General features: G+C 43.7%; 2 protein-coding genes across 2 annotated transcripts in view; both read left to right on the top strand.

The window, feature by feature from the left end:
* The window catches only part of LOC130368542 (cAMP-regulated phosphoprotein 19), a 31,172-nt gene extending 20,683 nt beyond the window's left edge, over positions 1–10,489 (top strand). The window contains exon 3 of the mRNA XM_056572340.1: positions 8,742–10,489. Within this exon, the coding sequence (XP_056428315.1) occupies positions 8,742–8,912 (171 nt within the window). The 3' untranslated portion in view covers positions 8,913–10,489. The remainder of the gene's footprint in view (positions 1–8,741) is intronic.
* An 8,866-nt stretch (positions 10,490–19,355) lies between these two features.
* Positions 19,356–22,068, top strand: part of LOC130368538 (unconventional myosin-Va-like) — a 180,422-nt gene continuing 177,709 nt past the window's right edge. Inside the window, exon 1 of the mRNA XM_056572330.1 lies at positions 19,356–19,728. Within this exon, the coding sequence (XP_056428305.1) occupies positions 19,702–19,728 (27 nt within the window). The 5' untranslated portion in view covers positions 19,356–19,701. The remainder of the gene's footprint in view (positions 19,729–22,068) is intronic.

Below are 22,068 nucleotides of genomic sequence, written 5' to 3'. Positions count from 1 at the left end.
TATATCAACTGGCTCCAGAAAGTTAAATAGATTTGTAAGTGGTAATATTTTATTGCAAAAATAAGTGATTAAAAAGTAAAATATAAGCAAAACTTGTACCAATAAAAACTACAGATCTCTGCGCAAAAAATGAGCCCTCATACCGCCTGGTATACGGAAAAGTTATGGGGGTCAATATAGGTGTTAGTTTCATTTTAATAGAGGTAGCAGAGAGTCGGCACTTGTCACGGTGGTGTGGTGCCCGCGGACAGGTAATCAGCAGGGTGGGTAAAGAAATCCCGGCACTCACAAATGATGCTAAATCACCTTGGGTGTTTATTCACACACAAAGAAAAGGAGTTGCGACTCGCAAGATGCGTTTCAGCCAGCAGGGGGCCTTTGTCAACTGAGTTTCATTTTAGAAGCCGTGATCAACTTTGAACACGGTGTCTAAAGGATTAATGCCGGTCATCGGCCCGATCGGTGGCCGGCATTAGCCGTGGGTCCTTACTGCCCCTAGCAACCAGGACCTACAGATGTTAACACGTTCTCCGCTGGCGAGAAAGGTTTAACTCCATAAACGGGACCAGGGCGTACATGTACGCCCTTGGTCCTTAAGTACCAGGGCTCGATGGCGTATCTGTACACCCTTGGTCCTGGACAGGTTACAGAGGTGAGTTACTCGGGTGGGAATTTTTTTTTTTTTTTTTTAAATCAACCGGTGCCTGAAAGTTAAACAGATTTGTAAATTACTTCAATGTAGAAATCTTACTTAATCCTTCCAGTACTTATCAGCTACTATATACTACAGAGGAAGTTCTTTTCTTTTTTTTTTATTTCTTTTCTGTTTGACCACAGTGCTCTCTGTTGAAACCTCTGTCCATGTCAGGAACTGTCCGGAGCAGGAACAAATCCCCATAGCAAACATATCCTGCTCTGGACAGTTCCTGACATTGACCACAGTGCTCTCTGCTGACACCTGTGTCCGACAGAAAAGAAATTCCATAAGAAAGGAACTTCCTGCAGAGCATACAGAAGCTGATAAGTACTGGAAGGATTAAGATTTCTTAATAGAAGTACTTTACAAATCTGTTTAACTTTCTGGCACCAGTTGATGTAAAAAAAAATTAATGTTTTCAACAGAGTACCAGTTTTAAGGAGTTGAAATTTGTAAAATGTGATGGAAACTATACAAATTTTGGTATTGCTGTAATCAGGCTGCCTTAAGTATCAAAATAACATGTTAGCTTGACCGCAGGTTAAATGGTGTAGTTAACCCCTTAAATAGGCACTTTCAGATATAAAAACTTTTGATATGTTGTAAAGCATGCAAAACCAATAGGTTTTGCAATTGCTTTCGTTAGAAAATTTTCAGTATTTCATACTAAAAAAGCCAGTCAAAGAACTGCCCCCCCCTGCCTGCCTCCTGGGATGCATTCGGTGCTTTTGTCTACACTGCTTCGTCCTGGACTCCGGGACGTTTTGGAGGGGGGAGGGGCTGTACACACTGCAGAGACTCATGTGAAGAGAAGGGGAGGGGCAGGAAGACTGCTGCCATCTCTCACACAGCAGACATCAACGAGAGAGGCAGAAACATGCATTGCAGACGAAAAAGTGTCCAAGCGTGTGTATGTGTGTATGTGTTTATCAGTGTGTCTATCTAATGCGCATGTGTAAGAATATATGAAGCCTGTGTGTGTGTTTCATAAAGAGGACTACAATCATATCCCCCAGCTGTTTCAAAACTAAAACTCCCAGCCAAATGATGTGTGGGCATGCTGTAGTTTTGAAACAGCTGGAGGCACCCTGGTTGGGAAGCACTGGACGGAGGAGGGGGAGTGGTTATCACAGTGAGTACCCACCCCCCTGCTTCTGGGGGATAAAATTAAGGTATTTCAGAAATAAAGCTAATTCTGAGAGAAATGTAGGTCAGACACATACAAAGTACATGTACATGATCAGGATGAGATACTGAGCAACATAACAGTTTTGTTTTTTTGACTGATCTGACGGGTACGCTTTAAGGACCGGGGTTTTTGCACTTTCGGTTTTTCCTCACCTTTTAAAAAATCATAATTCTTTAAATTTTGCACCTAAAAATCCATATGATGGCTTATTTTTTGCACCACCAATTCTACTTTTACCCCAAAATCTGCGTCGAAACAGAAAAAAAAGTAATTGTGCGACAAAATTGGGGAAAAAACACCATTCTGTAAATTTTGGGGGTTTCTACTTCTACGCAGTGCATTTTTTCAGTAAAAATTACACCTATTTTATTCTGTAGCTCCATACGATTAAAATGATACCCTACTTATATAGGTTTGATTTTGTCGTACTGGAAAATTTAAACATGTAATATTGTCATCTTCTGACCCCCTATAACTTTTTTATTTTTCCGCGTATGGGGCGGTATGAGGGCTCATTTTTTGCGTCGTGATCAGAAGTTTTTAGTGGTACCATTTTTGTATTGATCAGACTTTTTGATCACTTAATTCATTTTTTCATAAGTGACCAAAAATACACTATTTTGGACTTCTTTTACGCAATTTAGGACTTCTTTATAATTAACGATATATTTTTATAATTCGGACATTTGCGAACGGAGCGATACCACGTTTGTTTACCCCTTAAGGATGGCAGGCGTATCCATAAAGTCCTTATGGATTTAGGGCGTATGGGTACACTCGTGGGAAATCATTCGGCAGGCATCCCGGCACATTGCTGAGGTGGGCACTGAGACCCCCTCAATGTTGGCAATCTGCGGCGATTCCGGGTCTCCGGTGATCAGAAAATAAGGGGGATCGGGGTTTTCAAAGACACCCACGATCCCCCTGAAGGGATAGGAGTGAGGTGGCAGGGGTGCCACCCCTCCTATCCTTGCTATTGGTCTGTCAGAAGCGACCGACCAATAGCGGGTGGGAGGGATTAAAGTTCGGCTCCCCGTTTTGCCCACCCACAGTAGTCCAGGCAGAACGGGGGAACCGACGGTGACTGGCGCTGGAGGTCACCATCGGCGGCGGGCAGCGATCATGTGCGGCTGGCTCCCTGGTGCAGACTAAGGAAGCCGGTGAGTTGCCTAGCAACATCTGGAGGGCTACAGTTTGGAGACCACTATACAGTGGTCTCTAAGCTTTAGCCCTCCAGTTGTTGCAAAACTACAACTCCCAACATGCCCACACAGCAGTTTTCTGTCTGGGCATGCTGGGATTTGTAGTGTTGCAGCATCTGGAGGGCCACAGTTTGGTTTCTAAACCGTGGCCCTCTAAATCTTGAAAAACTACAACTCCCAGCATGCACGAACAGCAATCGGCTGTCTCTGCATGCTGGGAGTTGTAGTTGCGTACCTCCAGTTGTTGCATAACTACATCTCCCAGCATGCCCTTCGGCGATCAGTACATGCTGGGAGTTGTAGTTTTGCAACAGTTGGAGGCACACAGGTTCTGTTACCTAGCTCAGTATTTTCCAACCAATCTGAAGGTTTTCCAACCAGTGTGCCTCCAGCTGTTGCAAAAGTACAACTCCCAGCATGCACGGTCTTAGTGCATGCTGGGAGTTGTAGTTTTGCAACAGGTGGAGGTTCCCCCCAGGGTACATTCACATGGGCAGGTTTACAGTGAGTTTCCTGCTTCAAGTTTGAGCTGCGACAAAAAACGTATGGTACGTTAGTGTTTCCAAAACTGAGCCTCCAGCTGTTACAAAACAACTCCTCCCAGCATTTACGGACAGCCACTGACTGTCCAGGCATGCTGTGAGTTTAGCAACAGCTGGAGGCACCCTGTTTGGCTATCACTGGCGTAGAATACCTCTGTCCACTCCTATGCAAACCCTAGGCACCATAGGGGCTTCCTAAATGTGACATGCCCCCCAAAAACTATTTCAGCAAAATTAACTCTCCAAAATGCCATTGTTGCTCCTTCCCTTCTGAGCCCTCTAGTGCACCCACAAAGCACTTTATATCCCCATATGAGGTATTTCCTTACTCGAAAGAAATGGGGTTACAAATTTTGAGGGGGTTTCTCTCCTTTTACCCCTTGTAAAAATCGCAAAAATGGCTCTACAAGAACATGCGTGTGTGTAGTAAAAAAATGAAGTTTTTGAATTTTCTCCTTCACTTAAAGGGTTAACACCCTTTCCGAATGTCATTTTGAATACTTTGGGGGGGGGGGGGGGGGGGTTGGTGCAGTTTTTATAATGAGGTCATTTATGGGGTATTTCTAATATGAAGGCCCCTCAAATCCACTTAAACTGAACTGGTCCCTGAAAAATTCTGATTTAATTTTCGGTAAAAATTGGATAATTGCTGCTGAACTTTGAAGCTCTCTGGTGTGTTCCAAAAGTAAAAACATATCAACTTTATGATACAAACATAAAGTAGACATATTATATATGTGAATCAATATATAATGTATTTGGTATGTCCATTTTCCTTACAAGCAGAGTTTCAAAGTTAGAAAATTTTCATGAAATTTTGGGATTTTTCACCAAGAAAGGATACAAGTAACGACGAAAATTTACCACTGTTAAAGTGGAATATGTCACGAAAAAAAACTCTCTGAATCAGAATAAACGGTAAAAGCATCCCAGAGTTATTAATGCATAAAGTGACAGTGTTCAGAATTGCAAAAAAGGGCTCAGTCCTTAAGGGGTTCAATGGGAAAAGGGGGTGATTAGAACTTTTATTAGGGGTGGCAGTCCTGGACAGCCCACTGAGCTACTCGGGGGTAGTTTACTTTCACTTTAGATGCGGCAGTCAACTTTGAACACAGCATCTAAAGGGTTAATAGCATGCAGCATCGCGATCAGTGCTGCGTGCCATTAGCCACAGGTTGATGCAGGGCCACGTGTTATAGAAAGGGAGTGGACTCAGGACGCACAGGTACATCCTGGGTCCTTTAAGAAGTTTTAAAATAAATAAAATCTGCGTTTTTTCTCTTCTTCCAATTTCACCTCACTAATAAATATATATATATATATATATATATATATATATATATATATATATGTGTATATATATATATATATATATGTGTATATATATATATGTATATATGTATGTGTATGTATATGTGTGTATATATATATATATATATGTATGTATATATATGTGTGTGTGTATGTATGTGTATGTATATATATATATATATATATATATATATATATATATATATATATATATATATATATATATATATATATATGTGTGTGTATAATATATATATATATGTATATGTATATATGTATATATGTATATGTATATATATATATATATATATATGTATGTATATGTGTGTGTGTTTTGGAGCATATCTTATGGAAAAATAAAAGGTATTCTTACAAAGTACAATCGATCCCGCAAAAAACAAGCCTTTATATGGGTCTGTAGATGAAAAAATAAGAGTTATGTTTGTTATTGGGCAAAATAACAAGTGTGCAACAATGAAAATTGGACCAGACAAGTGGATTGTCATGAGGGACAAGTAGATTGCTCCTGTTTTAGTCCATTGGGCAAGTATTTATTTATTTTTAAATTTCCACGCCCCTGACCAGAGTACCCCTTTAACCTCTTAAGGACCCATGACGTATGCATACGTCATGGTCTTTTCCTGGTCTCCGGCGGAGATCGGAAGCAGATCCCTGCTGAAATCCTTCAGCAGGGATCCAGGGCAAACGCCGAGGGGGGGCCATGTAGGCCCCCCATGTCAGCGATCACCGCAAATCGCAAGGGAAATCGCCCTTGCGATCTGCGGCGATACCGGGCTGATCGGGTCTCTGGGACCCAACCGCCCGGTAATTTTGCATGATCCCGGCTGTCACAGACAGCCAGGACCATGCTGAAGTATAGGAGCGAGGTGGCAAGCATGCCACCTCCTCCGATCCCCTGCAATTCTTCGGTTAGTTAACCAACCAATCGCAGGGGGGGGGGGGGGGTTACTTCCTCCCATCCTGCCCGGCCCCTGGAAGTCCAGAGAGGACGGGAGGAAGACCGGGGGAGTGCTGGGGCCCGGCCCCGGTACTTACCTCGTTCCTGAAGACCCGGATCCCGGCGATGAAGGCGGCGACAGGTGAGTAGATCTTCAGCCGCGGTCGGTCCCTTTACAGCAGTGCACGTCGCCGTAAAGCGACATGCATTGCTGTATTGGGACTCTGTATACTACAACTCCCAGCATGCCCAGACAGCCCTTGGCATCTGGGCATGCTGCGAGTTGCAGTTTTGCAACATCTGGAGGTCCGCAGTTTTGGGACCACTGTGCCCTTCCAAAACTACACATCCTCAGCATGCCCTTACTGTCCAGGCATGCTGGGAGTTGTAGTTTTGCAACATCTGGAAGGGCACAGATTGGGAACCACTGTATTAGTGGTCTGCAAACTGTAGTCCTCTAGATGTTGCAAACTACAACTCCAAGCATGCTGGGAGTTGTAGTTCGGCAACATCTGGCTCTAAAGATGTTGCCGAACTACTACTTCCAGCATGCCTGAGAATGTTTGGGAGTTGTGGTTTTGCAACAACAGGAGGCACTCTGGTTGGGAAACATTGTCTGTTTCCTAACTGTTTCCCAACCCGTGTGCCTCCAGCTGTTGCAAAACTATAACTACCAGCATGCACTGATAGACTGTGCATGCTGGGAGTTGTAGTTTTGCAACAGCTGGAGGTCCGTCCCCCCCCCCCCCCCCTGTGAATGTACAGGGTACATTCACATGGGCAGGGGCTTACAGTGAGTATCAGGCTGCAAGTTTGCGATGCAGCAAATTTTGCGCGGCAGCTCAAACTCGCAGCGGGAAACTCGCTGTAACCCCCGTCCGTGTGACTGTACCCTAAAAACACTACACTACACTAACACAATAAAATAAAGTAAAAAACACTACATATACACATACCCCTACACAGCCCCCCTCCCCTCCCCAATAAAAATGAAAAATGTCTGGTACGCCACTGTTTTCAAAATGGAGCCTCCAGCTGTTGCAAAACAACTCCCAGTATTGCCGGACAGCTGTCGACTGTCCAAGCATGCTGGGAGTTTTGCAACAGCTGGAGGCACCGTGTTAGGGGTATTCTACGCCAGTGATTCCCAATGTCCACCCCTATGAAAATCCCTAATTCAGGCCTCAAATGCGCATGGCGCTCTCACTTTGGAGCCCTGTCGTATTTCAAGGCAACAGTTTAGGGTCACATATGGGGTATCGCCGTACTCGGGAGAAATTGCCTTACAAATTTTGGGGGTCTTTTTCTCCTTTCACCCCTTATGAAAAGGTGAAGTTGGGGTCTACACCAGCATGTTAGTGTAAAAAAAGAATTTTTTTTTACACTAACATGCTGGTGTTGCCCTATACTTTTCATTTTGACAAGAGGTAAAAGGGGGAAAAAGCCCCCCAAAATTTGTAATGCAATTTCTCCTGACTACGGAGATGCCCCATATGTGGGCGCAAAGTGCTCTGGGGGCGCACAACAAGGCCCAGAAGGGAGAGTGCACCATGTACATTTGAGGTGATTTGCACAGGGGTGGCTGATTGTTACAGCGGTTTTGACAAACGCAAAAAAAAAAAAAACACGTGACCCCCATTTCGGAAACTACACCCCACACGGAATGTAATGAGGGGTGCTGTGAGAATTAACACCCCACTGGTGTCTGACAGATCTTTGGAACAGTGGGATGCGCAAATTAAAAATTATGTACAGCCCACTGTTCCAAAGATCTGACAGACACCAGTGGGGGGTAAATGCTCACTGTACCCCTTATGTTCCTCAAGGGGCCTAGTTTCCAAAATGGTATGTCATGTGGGGGTTATTTTGCTGTTTGGCACCATAGGGGCTTCCTAAATGCGACATGCCCCCCGAGCAAAATTTGCTCTCAAAAAGCCAAATAGGACTCAATCTCTTCTGAGCATTGTAGTTTGCCCGTAGTGCGCTTCAGGTCAACTTATGGGGTAGCTCCATACTCAGAGATTGGGTTACAAATTTTGGAGGGTATTTTCTGCTATTAACCCTTGCAAAAATGTGAAATTTGGGGGGAAACACACATTTTATTGAAATTTTTGTAATTTTTTTTTACATATGCAAAAGTCGTGAAACACCTGTGGGGGGGTATTAAGGCTCACTTTATTCCTTGTTACGTTCCTCAAGGGGTATAGTTTCCAAAATGGTATGCCATGTGGTTTTTTTGTTCCTGTTCTGGCACCATAGGGGCTTCCTAAATGCAACATGCCCCCCAAAAACCATTTCAGAAAAAACGTACGCTCCAAAATCCCCTTGTCGCTCCTTCGCTTCTGAGCCCTCTACTGTGCCCACCGAACACTTTACATATACATATGAGGTATGTGCTTACTCGAGAGAAATTGGGCTACAAATATAAGTATACATTTTCTCCTTTTAAAAATAAAAAAAATTGGGTCTACAAGAACATGCGAGTGTAAAAAATGAAGATTGTGAATTTTCTCCTTCACTTTGCTGCTATTCCTGTGAAACACCTAAAGGGTTAAAATGCTGACTGAATGTCATTTTGAATACTTTTGGGGGTGCAGTTTTTATAATGGGGTCATTTGTGGGGTATTTCTAATATGAAGACCCTTCAAATCCACTTCAAACCTGAACTGGTCTCTGAAAAATTGTGGTCCCCATGCATTCATAGAGAACCCCACTCTGTGCACAGGGAGAGATGGTTTGCTGTTCCTGTGGTTAAGGAATAAGTTTTAAAATGCCCCTTCAAGTGTGAATATTGTCCTTACAGATAATAGGTTGAATAACACTTTGTCTTTTCTTTATGTAGCAAAAATATTTTGACTCTGGGGACTACAACATGGCTAAAGCAAAGATGAAGAACAAGCAACTTCCGGCTGCTGCTCCAGACAAGACAGAGGTCACAGGAGATCACATTCCTACTCCACAAGACCTTCCCCAGAGGAAACCTTCTCTAGTGGCCAGCAAGCTGGCTGGTTGATGAGCCGGCCCGCCTGCATGAACACCACCTCATTTCCATCTCTCTTCCTTTCTAAACCTTCTGTTTTCTCTGCTGCTCCTCCCCGTACACTAATAGTCAGTCTGGCAGCTTAGCAGGCAATAGTAGTGCAAGCTGCTGTCTTGAGTGTGAAATTCTGTAGTTTCAGATTAGTTGTTTCAAACCGATAAACCGATGCACTGATAAACAGATGTTTTGGTATAGAAATGTAAAGTCATTTACTTGAAATCAAGACAAATGTACATAATGCCTATTTCCTAGTGGTAGGACAGGTGTGAACAATGGACACTTGAGTTTTACCATTTTTAATGTCTGCTTTTTTTTTCTCTCTACCTTCTGGTCTTCATACTGTATTATGTTTTTGTATTTAAGATTTTTTTTGGTGTTTATTTTGAAGGTTAAGACCACAAATTTCTGTTTCGAGAGGGAGTAAAGCAAAACTGTCAAATCAGACTGGGTTCTCAAAGGTTTTTCTCACTCTGCCCTTTTAACTTGAATGGCCTTAAACCTTTCTCAGCTTTAACGATAGGATTTGACTTGGGCAATATTTGCTCACACTGCTGTAACCTTTCGTGAACCTAGTACACTATGAAAGTGACCCCTAGTTAAAGCTGGTGTTTTTCCTGGGTAGTAGCGTAGATCCTTCTGTTGAAGATTTGGATGAAGTGCGCATGTGCATAGACTGTTGAATTCACTTCTGTGCCATTTTGTAAATACAATAGTTTTGCACAACCTTTTTGCAAGTGTACTAATTTTTACAGTTTACAATATTGACGTGTAAATCTGTAGCACATTTTAGCTCCTTTTAAATTCCCAGCAGCTGTTTTCTGTTTCCAGGCTCATCCAGGATCATCCTAAATTCATGTCTCTGGCGTGAATTTATGCATGATTTTGCTTTATAGAGGCAAACAACCTTCCATAAAATTCGGCTTAGGCTAGTTTGGCATACTCCTGCCTTGGTGCTGTACGGTCAGCTGACAGGAGATGAGGTGGATATCCTCTCCCCAGATCTGGCCAACACTCAGATATGCCAGAGTGATTTGTGTGCCAGAATTGCATGTGAAGGGCCCCCTTATCATGGATCTGCATGTCACCGTTGTGATCCACATGCCTCAATCTGGTGGCAATGAATGGTGTTTGCTAGGCCAATGAAAGGTGACCATCATTATCTATTCTGCCGCTTCTTAGGAAGTGTTCAGCAACTGATGAGAAGACTGATATCCATCCTGCAATAGGCATGCGTCCCAGTGAGATATACATTGCCTCATGTAAAGAGTGTTTCAGGGTTGTGACCTACATATGAAATAGTCTATGTGAATATACATTTGGGGAACACATAATGGAAAAAAATGGTAGGATAAAAACAGTAATTTATGAACTAGAACTCTACAGTTTGTTACTCTGCTAAACCCTTGAGGTGTATAATATTACTGTGCTTATTGATGTCCTGCAGTTAACTGGTATCAACATTTACAAGTAGTTTAATGTTGCATAAAACCTCCAATAATGCTGGATATACTGAACATTTATGAATATTGTTAATAAAGATTGCAACTGTATGTGTAGCCTCTTGTTTACCTCTATTCTGCCTCTTGCATTCTTTAAAAATTTCTGCTTCCTTTGTGTGTTAACAGAGTTAACACTTTAGCAGTGTTTTAATCAGACTACTTCCTACTAATCTAATGTCTGATACGCAAGAACATACCCATCTAGAACTTTCAAAAAAAAAAAATTGATATTGATATCATCCTAGTGCTAAGAATAATCATTTTGCTGATTTGTATTAGATGAATATTCTGGAACTTGTAAAGCAGAATCCGACTGCATTTAATGGAAAAAAACGACATGTTCTCTTTATTCCGTGGGTCAATATGATTGTACTGCTTAAAAAAAGTCAAATTTTTAAACAAAATAAGGTTTAAAATTGCTGTATTCTGGCTCCAATAGCATTTTTTTTTTCCTTCTGTAGACAGGGCTGTATGAGGGTTAATTTTTTTTTAGTACCACTTTTGCACATACAGCGGGTGAAATAAGTGTTTTTCTTACTAAATTTTTCCAAAGATGCTATTGATAGGAAATTTTCATGAAATGTTGGCAACAACCCAAGTAAGCCATACATACAAAAAAACAAAAACAAGCTCAGAAATGAAGTTGTGTGTACTAATGTGAAATAACAGAGGAAAAAAGTATGGAACACACAAAGGTAGGTGCAAGAAGGCATGGAAAACCTTAGCTGAAATCCATTATTAAAAAACATCCAGCCCCTTGTCACTGCAAATTAATATGAATTGGGTCAGTCCCAACTAATGGCCTACAAAAAGGTCTCATTGCCAAAATGCCACACAAGAAAAAAAAAATACTGGGGGAATTTAAAGGGTAGCTCCCACCATCCTATTTTTTTATTTTATTGTATTTTTTTTTTTTGCTAGCCCGTTCCCTCCCATAAAGTTGGTGACAGTGCCCATTTAACAATGTGTGTGCTGTGTTGATGATTTTTAACACTGTTTTCAGTTGTGGTGCATTTAACATACTTGCCCCAAATTTATCAAATGAGTACACTATGTGTGATTAATTTGGAACAGCCCACAAAACATGTGGGAAAATGACTTCACTCCACCAGTCCTCAGTCACTTCTGTTGGTTACCTCAGCTTCTGTGTTGTCCACCAAGGCTACTTTCACACTGCCATTATGACACGGCAGTGAGCCTTCTTTTTCTTCCACTATTCCCGTAAAAAGATAACGATATAGTAATAGTAAATGGGAGCCGCCAGGACCCGTTGCTGGCCATTGCTCCCCGTCACGATGACAGACATTTAAGTTGCAAAAAAAGGGGGGGGGGGAAGCAACAACAGTGTGAAAGGCGCCTTGGTTGGCTCTTGTTGGTGATAAATTCTAGGTATCTAGCATGATAGATATATATATATATATATATATATATATATATATATATATATATATATATATATATATATATATATATTTTTTTTTTTTGTTTTTGTTTCAAGCCCTCTAGCACTTACCACTAAAAATGTTTTTATCATAACCAGAGACAATTTTAACTTAACCCCACCAGGAGCAAGGGCGTATAGGGACACCCTCACGTCCTGTATGCCCTGGTACCATTAAAGGGCTTTAAACCCTGGGGGTCCCGGTTGCTATGGGCAGCCAGGACCCACGGCTTAGGCTGGGCACCACCGATCGTGCTGATGCCCGGCATTAACCCTTGAGCTGGTAGCTCAGTGGAGCTGATCAGGACATCCGCAGCTATATCACGGGTCCCAATCAGCTGAGTGCAGGTTAGAGCAGCAGAGTGCCGATAACACTTATCTATGCTATAGCATTGATTGGTATATGCAATCAGATTGCATGGTATAGCCCCTATGGGGGGCTAAAAAAAAGTGTGAAATAAAATAAAAGGGAATTAACCCCCCCCCCTTCATTTTTTAAAAATGTGGTACCGCAGTGTCTGTAAATGTCCAAACTATTAACATAAGATTAGCTAAACCGCACGGTTGACGGCGTACCCATAAAAAAAAATTGTGCATTTTTCGTCACTTCATATACCATAAAAAAACTAATTAAGCAATCAAAAAGTCCCATGAAAAAAATATCAATAAAAACTAGACCATGGCTTAAAAAATTAGCCCTCATATAGCCCTGTATGCTGAAAAATAAGTTATAGGGGTCAGAATATGACAATTTTAAACATACAAATCTTTGTGCATGTAGTTATAATTTTTTTTTTAAGTAAAAAAATATAACCTACATAAATTGGTTATCCATGTAACTGTATGGACCTAGAAAATAAAGGTAAGGTGTCAATTTTACTGAAAAGAGCACTGCCTAGAAACAGATGCCCCCATAATACACAACTTTGTTAAATGTCATTACAAAGTTCAATTGGTGGCGCAAAAAAAGCCCTTATATGGGTCTGTAGGAGCAAAATTGAAAGCGTTATGATTTTAAAAACGTAGATGTGACCTTATTTCCTTATCTCTGTGGTGGGCAGAGCTTCTGACTGTCACATGGTTTGATTTGAACTTCATTTCCCAGCAGTCATTAGTGCAGATGCCCATTCTGTGCTGCATAGTGGAAGTCGTCCATCAGGAGAATGTAATTCTTATAATGGTACAGTGATCTCTTCTCTCCTCACACAGCAGATAGTGTTGTTATACTGAAAAATATCCTCCTCCTGCCAAGTGTATTAAGTGTTACAACTTACAGACTGTAATATGGTAGCTTATAGCAGTACATGATGTACATTTACCTTATCCTGGTCAGTAAATATTCAGTCAGACACACACAAGATTCTGATAGGCTAATGTATTTATGTACACTTCAGTTTATTAGGCTGTGTATTTACTGCGTGTGAGGAGAACTGAGCATGTCTGACCAGAAGAGAACTGCCTACAGGAAGTATTCAGCCTATAGTGGATGGGTTGCCTTTCATACCTGGTTGCATTCTGATAATCACTTGCAAATATATTTATCATATAATGCATCAGTTAAGACCTATTTATCTTGGTTAAACCCCATTAGCTAGGCGGTCCTCAGTGATTGACAGCTCTCATACATGCACACTTATACAGCTGTCATTCACTAAGTAGGACCGCCCACATGACTACTTAGCAGAGATTTACATGAAGAAATGACTACATATCCTAGAACTTTTACCACAAAACTTTAGATCAATCTGCTCAGCGCATCCATCCTGCTGTATACGGTAATATGCTGCCTGTAGATTGGATTCCTTTTTCACTAACAGGTTCCCTTTAAAACAGTGTTTCCTAACCAGGGTGCCTCCAGCTGTTTCAAAACTACAACTCCCAGCATGCTTGGAGTTATAGTTATAGTTTTGCAACAGCTGGAGGCACCCTGGTTGGGAAATACTGCTTTAAAAAATAAAAAGTATAGTGAACAGACCATCCACTGATTCTAGATTGTGACATCACAAGAAGTATGTTTGGACAAACCAGATCTAGATGTTAGTTGACATTGTAAAAATAATGTATTATGCCTGAAGTCATGACATGGAGTCACAGGGAGTGTGCAAAAATAGACCACGCCTGCTTATAGCACTACAGGAAGGTAATCTGTGCAGACATACACTGGATATATCACAAAACGATATGTGGGATTTAATTACACTAATCAATTTTGGATCATATGGGCATAAGTGGCGTATACATAATAAGAAGTTCAACATTAGGTTGGCTTTTTGGTAAACTTTTAAGTTGATTTGGTCATTTCTACCCAACCCTCTAGATGCTGCAGTCACTATTGACCATGGCAACTTCGGCGTAAAGTATCGCGCCATAAAATAGATCAGTGTTTCCTGACCTTTATAGGAAATCTGTCATTATTGTCGCCTGCACTAACCTGTTGGTAATGGCAGGAAGTGCAGGTGACACTGATGACAACCATACTTACCTGTTCCGTGCTGTGGTTCTCTTCCTCCATATCTTATGTTCTGGGGCAGTCTTGGAGCATCGGCGGCGCTTAGTGCAGCAGGACCCAGCAGAGAACAGCAGCGGTGACATCACTAAGCTCAGCCCATGCTCCAAGTTGGCCTCGGAAGGAAAGATACGGGAGAACCAAAGAAGATTGCGGGAGCACCAAAGCACGGAACGGGACCAAATAAGTGTCGTTGTCATCAGTGTCGCCTGCACTATCTGTCTATACCAGGATAGTGCAGGTGAAACTGATAACAGATTTTCTTAATGGTCTATTCACACGTACAGTATTCTGCGCAGATTTGATGCTGCAGATTCCAATGTAAACTAAATGACTGAATACAGCTTCAAACCCTGCACATCAAATCGCAGAATGCGCAGAATACTGTACGTGTGAATAGACCCTAAAGCTTGGGCACCCCTACCAAATTAGTTTCAATAAAAAGACAAAAAGTGTCGAAAAAGTATCCCTACACATCTGTTTGCTAGTAATCACAGGTAATGTTGTTCAATTTCCTTTTTCTTTTCCATCTGCAGAAGTTGCCAATCATCTTAGACTCCTCACTTTTCCAGCACCTTCTTTACCTACCTATTCCACGCCCAAACAGAAATAGAAGTAGGTGCCCCCTACTAAGTGGATAATTAGTAACTAAGTAGATAGGCTGTTTAGTGAGGAGCTCCATAAAGATAGTTTGCCTCCAGAAGCTAGGACCCCCTTCGAAAGTAGTTTGCCCACTTAAGGTAGGACCTCCCTTGTACGCAGTTTGTCCCTTGTAGGTAGTCCCCACCCACCCCTCAAGGGTGGCTTGCTATCAGTAGGTTGGACCCCCTCCAAAGGTACCTTGCCCCCCTGTAGGTACTCCGTAAGTTTGCTTGGCCCTGTAGATAGGACTCCCCTGAAGAGAAGATCCCATTGCCAGTAGGATCCCCTGAGTCACCACTGTCCTCCACGGGCACTGTATCTTGCATAAAGAGCAAAAGGCTATGCATGTGGAGCACTCTAACCTCCCCTATCCCTTACACCGCCATCCCACTACCCCATCTTTAAACTTAAGAAAGATCCTCAATGCTGATTAGAGCTGTGAACAAACTATAGACACCAGTCCACACTAGTGATGAGTATTAGACATTGTTAGTGTAATGATAGCGAGTGACCAGGACCAGCTGGCTTTAAAATGTGTTGCCCTAGGTAAATTTTAAAGTGGGTCCCCAAATGCTGAATTGTTGTACCAATAACACAGGCACCTACTACATCACTATACAAAGACCAGTATTACCATTAATACCACTATATAAGGCCTAAATACTACTTGGAACATTACCACATAAGTTATTAAATAATACTACATAGAAGAAGTAGCACGGCACTGCGCTTTTGGCGGAAACTAACGTGTTGGATATGCGTCGGTGTAGCTGGGTGCTGCTGGTGGTGCTCTGACACAATGAGATTTTCATATGATATTCAAAGAGAGGAGAAGAAATCAGGCAACTCACCATCTCAGCTGGTATGTTCTTCTTTATTGAAGCATACTCACATAACAATGTAACAGAGGGAGAGGGTAGTGGGGGGATAGTGATGTGCGACCGAGCTCCTGTTTCGCACACTAAGTGTGCTTCCTCCGGCCATGGCCGGAGGAATCACACTTTGTGTGTGTGAAACAGGAGCTCGGTCGCACATCACTATCCCCCCCACTACCCCCTCCCTCTGTTACATTGTTATGTGAGTATGCTTCAATAAAGAAGAACATACCAGCTGAGATGGTGAGTTGTCGATTTCATCTCTTCTCTTTGAATTGATATTCAATAATACTACCATACTGTTAATTGCACAAAAACACTATACAGACCAATAACACCCCCTCCCCCCACTCCACATAGGGAACCAATACTGAACACATAGGGACCAATGCTGGACATTTGCATGAGTACTTGTACTCGTGAAAATGTCCCTGATACCTAATCCGACACCTGTCGTCGGGAGTCCCGCTGGCAGGCATCACAGAGGTGCGCTAAGCCGCCTACATTCTCCACTCCCGAGCTATGATGTGCGCTCAGCAGCTGAGCGCACATCATAGCCTGGACCCACATTAACCTTTTAGACGCTGCAATCAAAGGTGATCGCGGCGTCCTGAGATGTATTGCCGGTTAGCTCAGGGATGCTGATCAAGATCACCGCAGTGTAATCGCGGTGTCCCGATCAGCTGTAAGGACGACCGGAGGTCCCTTACCCTGCTCCGTGCGTCCGATCGTCACTCCTTTACTGCTGCCAGCCATGGCAGGCATTAGTAAAGGAGAGCCGATAACACTGATCAATGCTATGCTATGGCAGTGTGATTTCACAGAAGTGTGATTGACTTGGAGTTACATTGTGTTGTTTAAGTGTTCCCTTTATTTTTTTGAGCAGTGTATAACTCACCTTAGAGGGGGTAAACTGGTGAAAAACAACTTATCCCTTGTTGAGAGCTGCTACTGTACACTGGACATCACTGTTTTTAGTGCAAAACTATCCAATGCTTCTGAGTATTGTGCTTGAGGTCCTATTAACTAGAATGATGCCAAGCATGCAACCATGTCTCCCCACACCCATCTCCGATGAGCCAGGAGGGTATACCTCCTTTTGGGGGGTTGTTCAGTGGAAAAAAAAACCTTACAGGATAGGAGATGTGTCTGGTCATGGGGTGTCCAACTGTTGGGACCCCTGTAATCTCCACAACAGGGTCCCAGCCCTCAGAAAGAACGTGTGCTGCAGATGACACCTCTCTATTTGTATGGAAGCGCCAAAGATACCCGAGCACAGGACTCCCATTGAAATAAATAGATGACATAGCGCCTGCCGCTCCAAGACACGCAGAGAGCTGGGGGCTGTTCTAGGACCCCACGATCAGCCACAAGGGATAAGTTGTTTTTCACCAGATTACCCCCTCTAAGGTGAGTTATACTCTGTTCAAAAAAATAAAGGGAACACTTACAAACAGCACAATGTAACTCCAAGTCACACTTCTGTGAAATCACACTGTCCACTCAGGAAGCAACACTGATTGGCAATCAATTTCACATGCTGTTGTGCAAATGGAACAGACAACAGGTGGAAATTATAGGCAATTAGCAAGACACCCCCAATAAAGGAGTGGTTCTGCAGGTGGTGACCACTTCGCAGTTCCTATGCTTCCTGGCTGATGTTTTGGTCACTTTTGAAAGCTGGCGGTGCTTTCACTCTAGTGGTAGCATGACATGGAGTCTACAACCCACACAAGTGGCTCAGGTAGTGCAGCTCATCCAGGATGGCACATCAATGCGAGCTGTGGCAAGAAGGTTTGTTGTGTCTGTCAGTGTAGTGTCCAGAGCATGGAGACGCTACCAGGAGACAGGCCAGTACATCAGGAGACGTGGAGGAGGCCGTAGGAAGGCAACAACCCAGCAGCAGGACCGCTACCTCCGCCTTTGTGCAAGGAGAAACACTGCCAGAGCCCTGCAAAATGACCTGCAGCAGGCCACAAATGTGCTTGTGTCCACTCAAACAGTCAGAAACAGGCTCCATGAGGGCCCGACGTCCACAGGTGGGGGTTGTGCTTACAGCCCAACACCGTGCAGGACGATTGGCATTTGAAAGAGAACACCAAGATTGGCACATGTGACAGACGTGACAGAGTCTGGAGACACCGTGGAGAACGTTCTGCTGCCTGCAACATCCTCCAGCATGACCGGTTTGGCAGTGGGTCAGTAATGGTGTGGGGTGGCATTGCTTTGGGGGGCTGCACAGCCCATCATGTGCTTGCCATAGGTAGCCTGACTGCCATTAGGTACTGAGATGAGATCCTCAGACCCCTTGTGAGACCATATGCTGGTGCGGGTTGGGTCCAGGGTTTCTCCTAATGCAAGACAACGCTAGACCTCATGTGGCTGGAGTGTGTCAGCAGTTCCTCCAGGAGGAAGGCATTGATGCTATGAACTGGCTCGCCTGTTCCCCAGACCTGAATCTGATTGAGCACATCTGGGACATCATGTCTCGCTCCATCCACCAATGCCACGTTGCACCACAGACTGTCCAGGAGTTGGTGGATGCTTTAGTCCAGGTCTGGGAGGACATCCCTCAGGAGACCATCCGCCACCTCATCAGGAGCATGCCCAGGTGTTGTAGGGAGGTCATACGGGCACATGGAGGCCACACACACTACTGAGCCTCATTTTGACTTGTTTTAAGGACATTACATCAGAGTTGGATCAGCCTGCAGTGTGGTTTTCCACTTTGATTTTGAGTGTAACTCCATATCCAGACCTCCATGGGTTGATAAATTTGATTTCCATTGATAATTTTTGTGTGATTTTGTTGTCAGCACATTCAACTATGTAAAGACGAAAGTATTTCATACGATTAGTTCATTCAGATCTAGGATGTGTTATCTTAGTGTTCCCTTTATTTTGTAATTCGGCCACATTCCTGCCTCTGTATTATGGTGCCAGTCTTGGCCTGACCATGGGTCTAAGGCAGTGTTTCCCAACCAGGGTGCCTCCACCTATTGTAAAACTACAAGTCCCAGCATGCCTTTGGCTGTCCGGGCATGCTGAGACTTGTAGTTTTGCAACAGCTGGAGGCACCCTGGTTGGGAAACACTGGTCTGGGAATCTGCCATTGGATTGGCACTTGGTTCCCTCTGGTCAGTGCCCATGAGGAGGCGAGTATATTGTGTCTATACAGCTTCATTTTTCATAGAATTGCTCGTATTTGTTGATACCTCAGCCCCATATACTGCAGTATAATACTGGATGACCTAGAACTAGTCCAATAGACAGGGCCCATCCCCTCAGCATGCAGCTGTCACTTCTCCGAGGTCTATGGAACTATGTGCTCGGCCACCACAACCCATCTCCTGCTTCTTTATCATCGCTGTCACGCGGCACAAGAAGGGTTAAAAGCTCTCCCCTCCAGACTGCCGCGATGTTTGATGCGCTCTCTGCCGCCCCCTCTCGCCCTCTGTCCGCAGCGCAGGATGAGCAGTGATCGGCAGCGGTGGATGCTATAGCAGCAGCCGGTGGGAGGCAGAGTCAGCCCAGCAAAAGTGTACAGCAGTCACAGCAGCAATCACAGCTCCCCCAGCCCCAGCCATCACTGATACCCACAATGCACAGAGACGGACACCAAAATAGAAATCTGGCGAGCAGGTAACATGGCTGCACTCGGCGTTACCTTCCACTGAGGACATCGCCCGGACTGCGCCTGCACACCGAGCAGAAGGCAGGAGACGCCGCTCAGCCGACCCCAAAGAGCGGGAGCCGGGGCCGTGACGGGGCAGCACCGCCTGAGGAGAGGGGCGCAAGCATGGCAGCCCTGGAGCTCTATACAAAGGTGGGAGACACCCCCCCCACACACACACACTGTGCCACCATCCCGGGACTGGGGGCACCCCAATATGCCAGCAGCCTGCTTGTACTGGGCTCTCATTGGAATGAATGAAGTCCTCCCTGCCATTGTGCAGCATCCTGGACCTCTCCTATCCAGGCCACATCAGCATCCATGATCTGTGAGGGGCATGGGCTACATAGCTGCCATCCATGATCTGTAGAGGGGCATGGGCTACATCGCTGCCATCCATGACCTGTAGAGGGGCATGGGCTACATAGCTGCCATCCCTCATCTGTAGAGGGGCATGGGCTACATAGCTGCCATCCATGACCTGTAGAGGGGCATGGGCTACATAGCTGCCATCCCTCATCAGTAGAGGGGCATGGGCTACATAGCTGCCATCCCTCATCAGTAGAGGGGCATGGGCTACATAGCTGCCATCCATGACCTGTAGAGGGGCATGGGCTACATAGCTGCCATCCCTCATCTGTAGAGGGGCATGGGCTACATAGCTGCCATCCCTCATCAGTAGAGGGGCATGGGCTACATAGCTGCCATCCCTCATCTGTAGAGGGGCATGGGCTGTATAGTCTTGATTCATGATCTGTAGAGGTGGGTGCATGCAGTGTATCAGGATATGGGCTACATACAGTTTTTCCATACAGGATCTACATGTTTGTTATAAATGGCTCTGATCTGTTACATGCATTCTGGTTAGCAATGTTCTGTATGTTGGTACATGTATTTCTATAGCTGGAGTACATATATGTCTGGTCTGTTACATGCATTCTGGTTAGCAATGTTCTGTATGTTGGTACATGTATTTCTATAGCTGGAGTACATATATGTCTGGTCTGTTAGATGCATTCTGGTTGGACATGGTCTGTATGTTGGTACATGTATTTCTATAGCTGGAGTACATATATGTCTGGTCTGTTACATGCATTCTGGTTAGACATGGTCTATATGTTGGTACATGTATTTCTATAGCTGGAGTACATATATGTCTGATCTGTTACATGCATTCTGGTTGGACATGGTCTATATGTTGGTACATTTTGGTGTATTTCTATAGCTGGAGTACATATATGTCTGATCTGTTACATGCATTCTGGTTGGACATGGTCTATATGTTGGTACATTTTGGTGTATTTCTATAGCTGGTGTACATATATGTCTGATCTGTTACATGCATTCTGGTTAGCAATGGTCTGTATGTTGGTACATGTATTTCTATAGCTGGAGTACATATATGTCTGATCTGTTACATGCATTCTGGTTGGACATGGTCTGTATGTTGGTACATGTATTTCTATAGCTGGAGTACATATATGTCTGGTCTGTTAGATGCATTCTGGTTAGACATGGTCTGTATGTTGGTACATGTATTTCTATAGCTGGAGTACATATATGTCTGATCTGTTACATGCATTCTGGTTAGCAATGGTCTGTATGTTGGTACATGTATTTCTATAGCTGGAGTACATATATGTCTGGTCTGTTAGATGCATTCTGGTTAGACATGGTCTGTATGTTGGTACATGTATTTCTATAGCTGGAGTACATATATGTCTGATCTGTTACATGCATTCTGGTTAGCAATGGTCTATATGTTGGTACATGTATTTCTATAGCTGGAGTACATATATGTCTGATCTGTTACATGCATTCTGGTTGGACATGGTCTGTATGTTGGTACATGTATTTCTATAGCTGGAGTACATATATGTCTGATCTGTTACATGCATTCTGGTTAGACATGGTCTGTATGTTGGTACATGTATTTCTATAGCTGGAGTACATATATGTCTGATCTGTTACATGCATTCTGGTTAGACATGGTCTGTATGTTGGTACATGTATTTCTATAGCTGGAGTACATATATGTCTGATCTACAGTATATGCAGTATTGTGAATAACAGGGATCTATGGATATTTGCTATGTCTTGGGGCTGGATATTTCTCATGTCTGCTCACAATACAGATGTCACATCTTTGATCCTCTGGGCATCCTATAATGTGTCAGTGTTCGGATGGGGAGGGGGCTGGCATCTGTACCCAATTCTTTGGATGGAGGAGATGAAGACATCGGACAACCAGTTTGTCCTTGACAGCTCCTTCTGGTCAGTAAATCCACAGCTGGAGTCTTTGTGCTGGCCTAGGGTGTATGATGGAGGCCGTGCAGCTACTGGGGAGGGAGAAAAGCTGATTATTTGCTTCTCTGGAATAGGAATCGTAGAAACGACATGTCCTGCTGCTGATGTTTGGCCTGGGGAAATGTATGTGGAAATAGACAACTAGGCCTCAGAAAGTAGTCATCATCCAACATGGCACAGTAAAGC

This window comes from Hyla sarda, chromosome 4, assembly GCF_029499605.1.
Source record: "Hyla sarda isolate aHylSar1 chromosome 4, aHylSar1.hap1, whole genome shotgun sequence".
NCBI classification, from domain to species: Eukaryota; Metazoa; Chordata; class Amphibia; order Anura; family Hylidae; genus Hyla; species Hyla sarda.
This window is presented reverse-complemented; position numbering and strand designations above follow the sequence as displayed.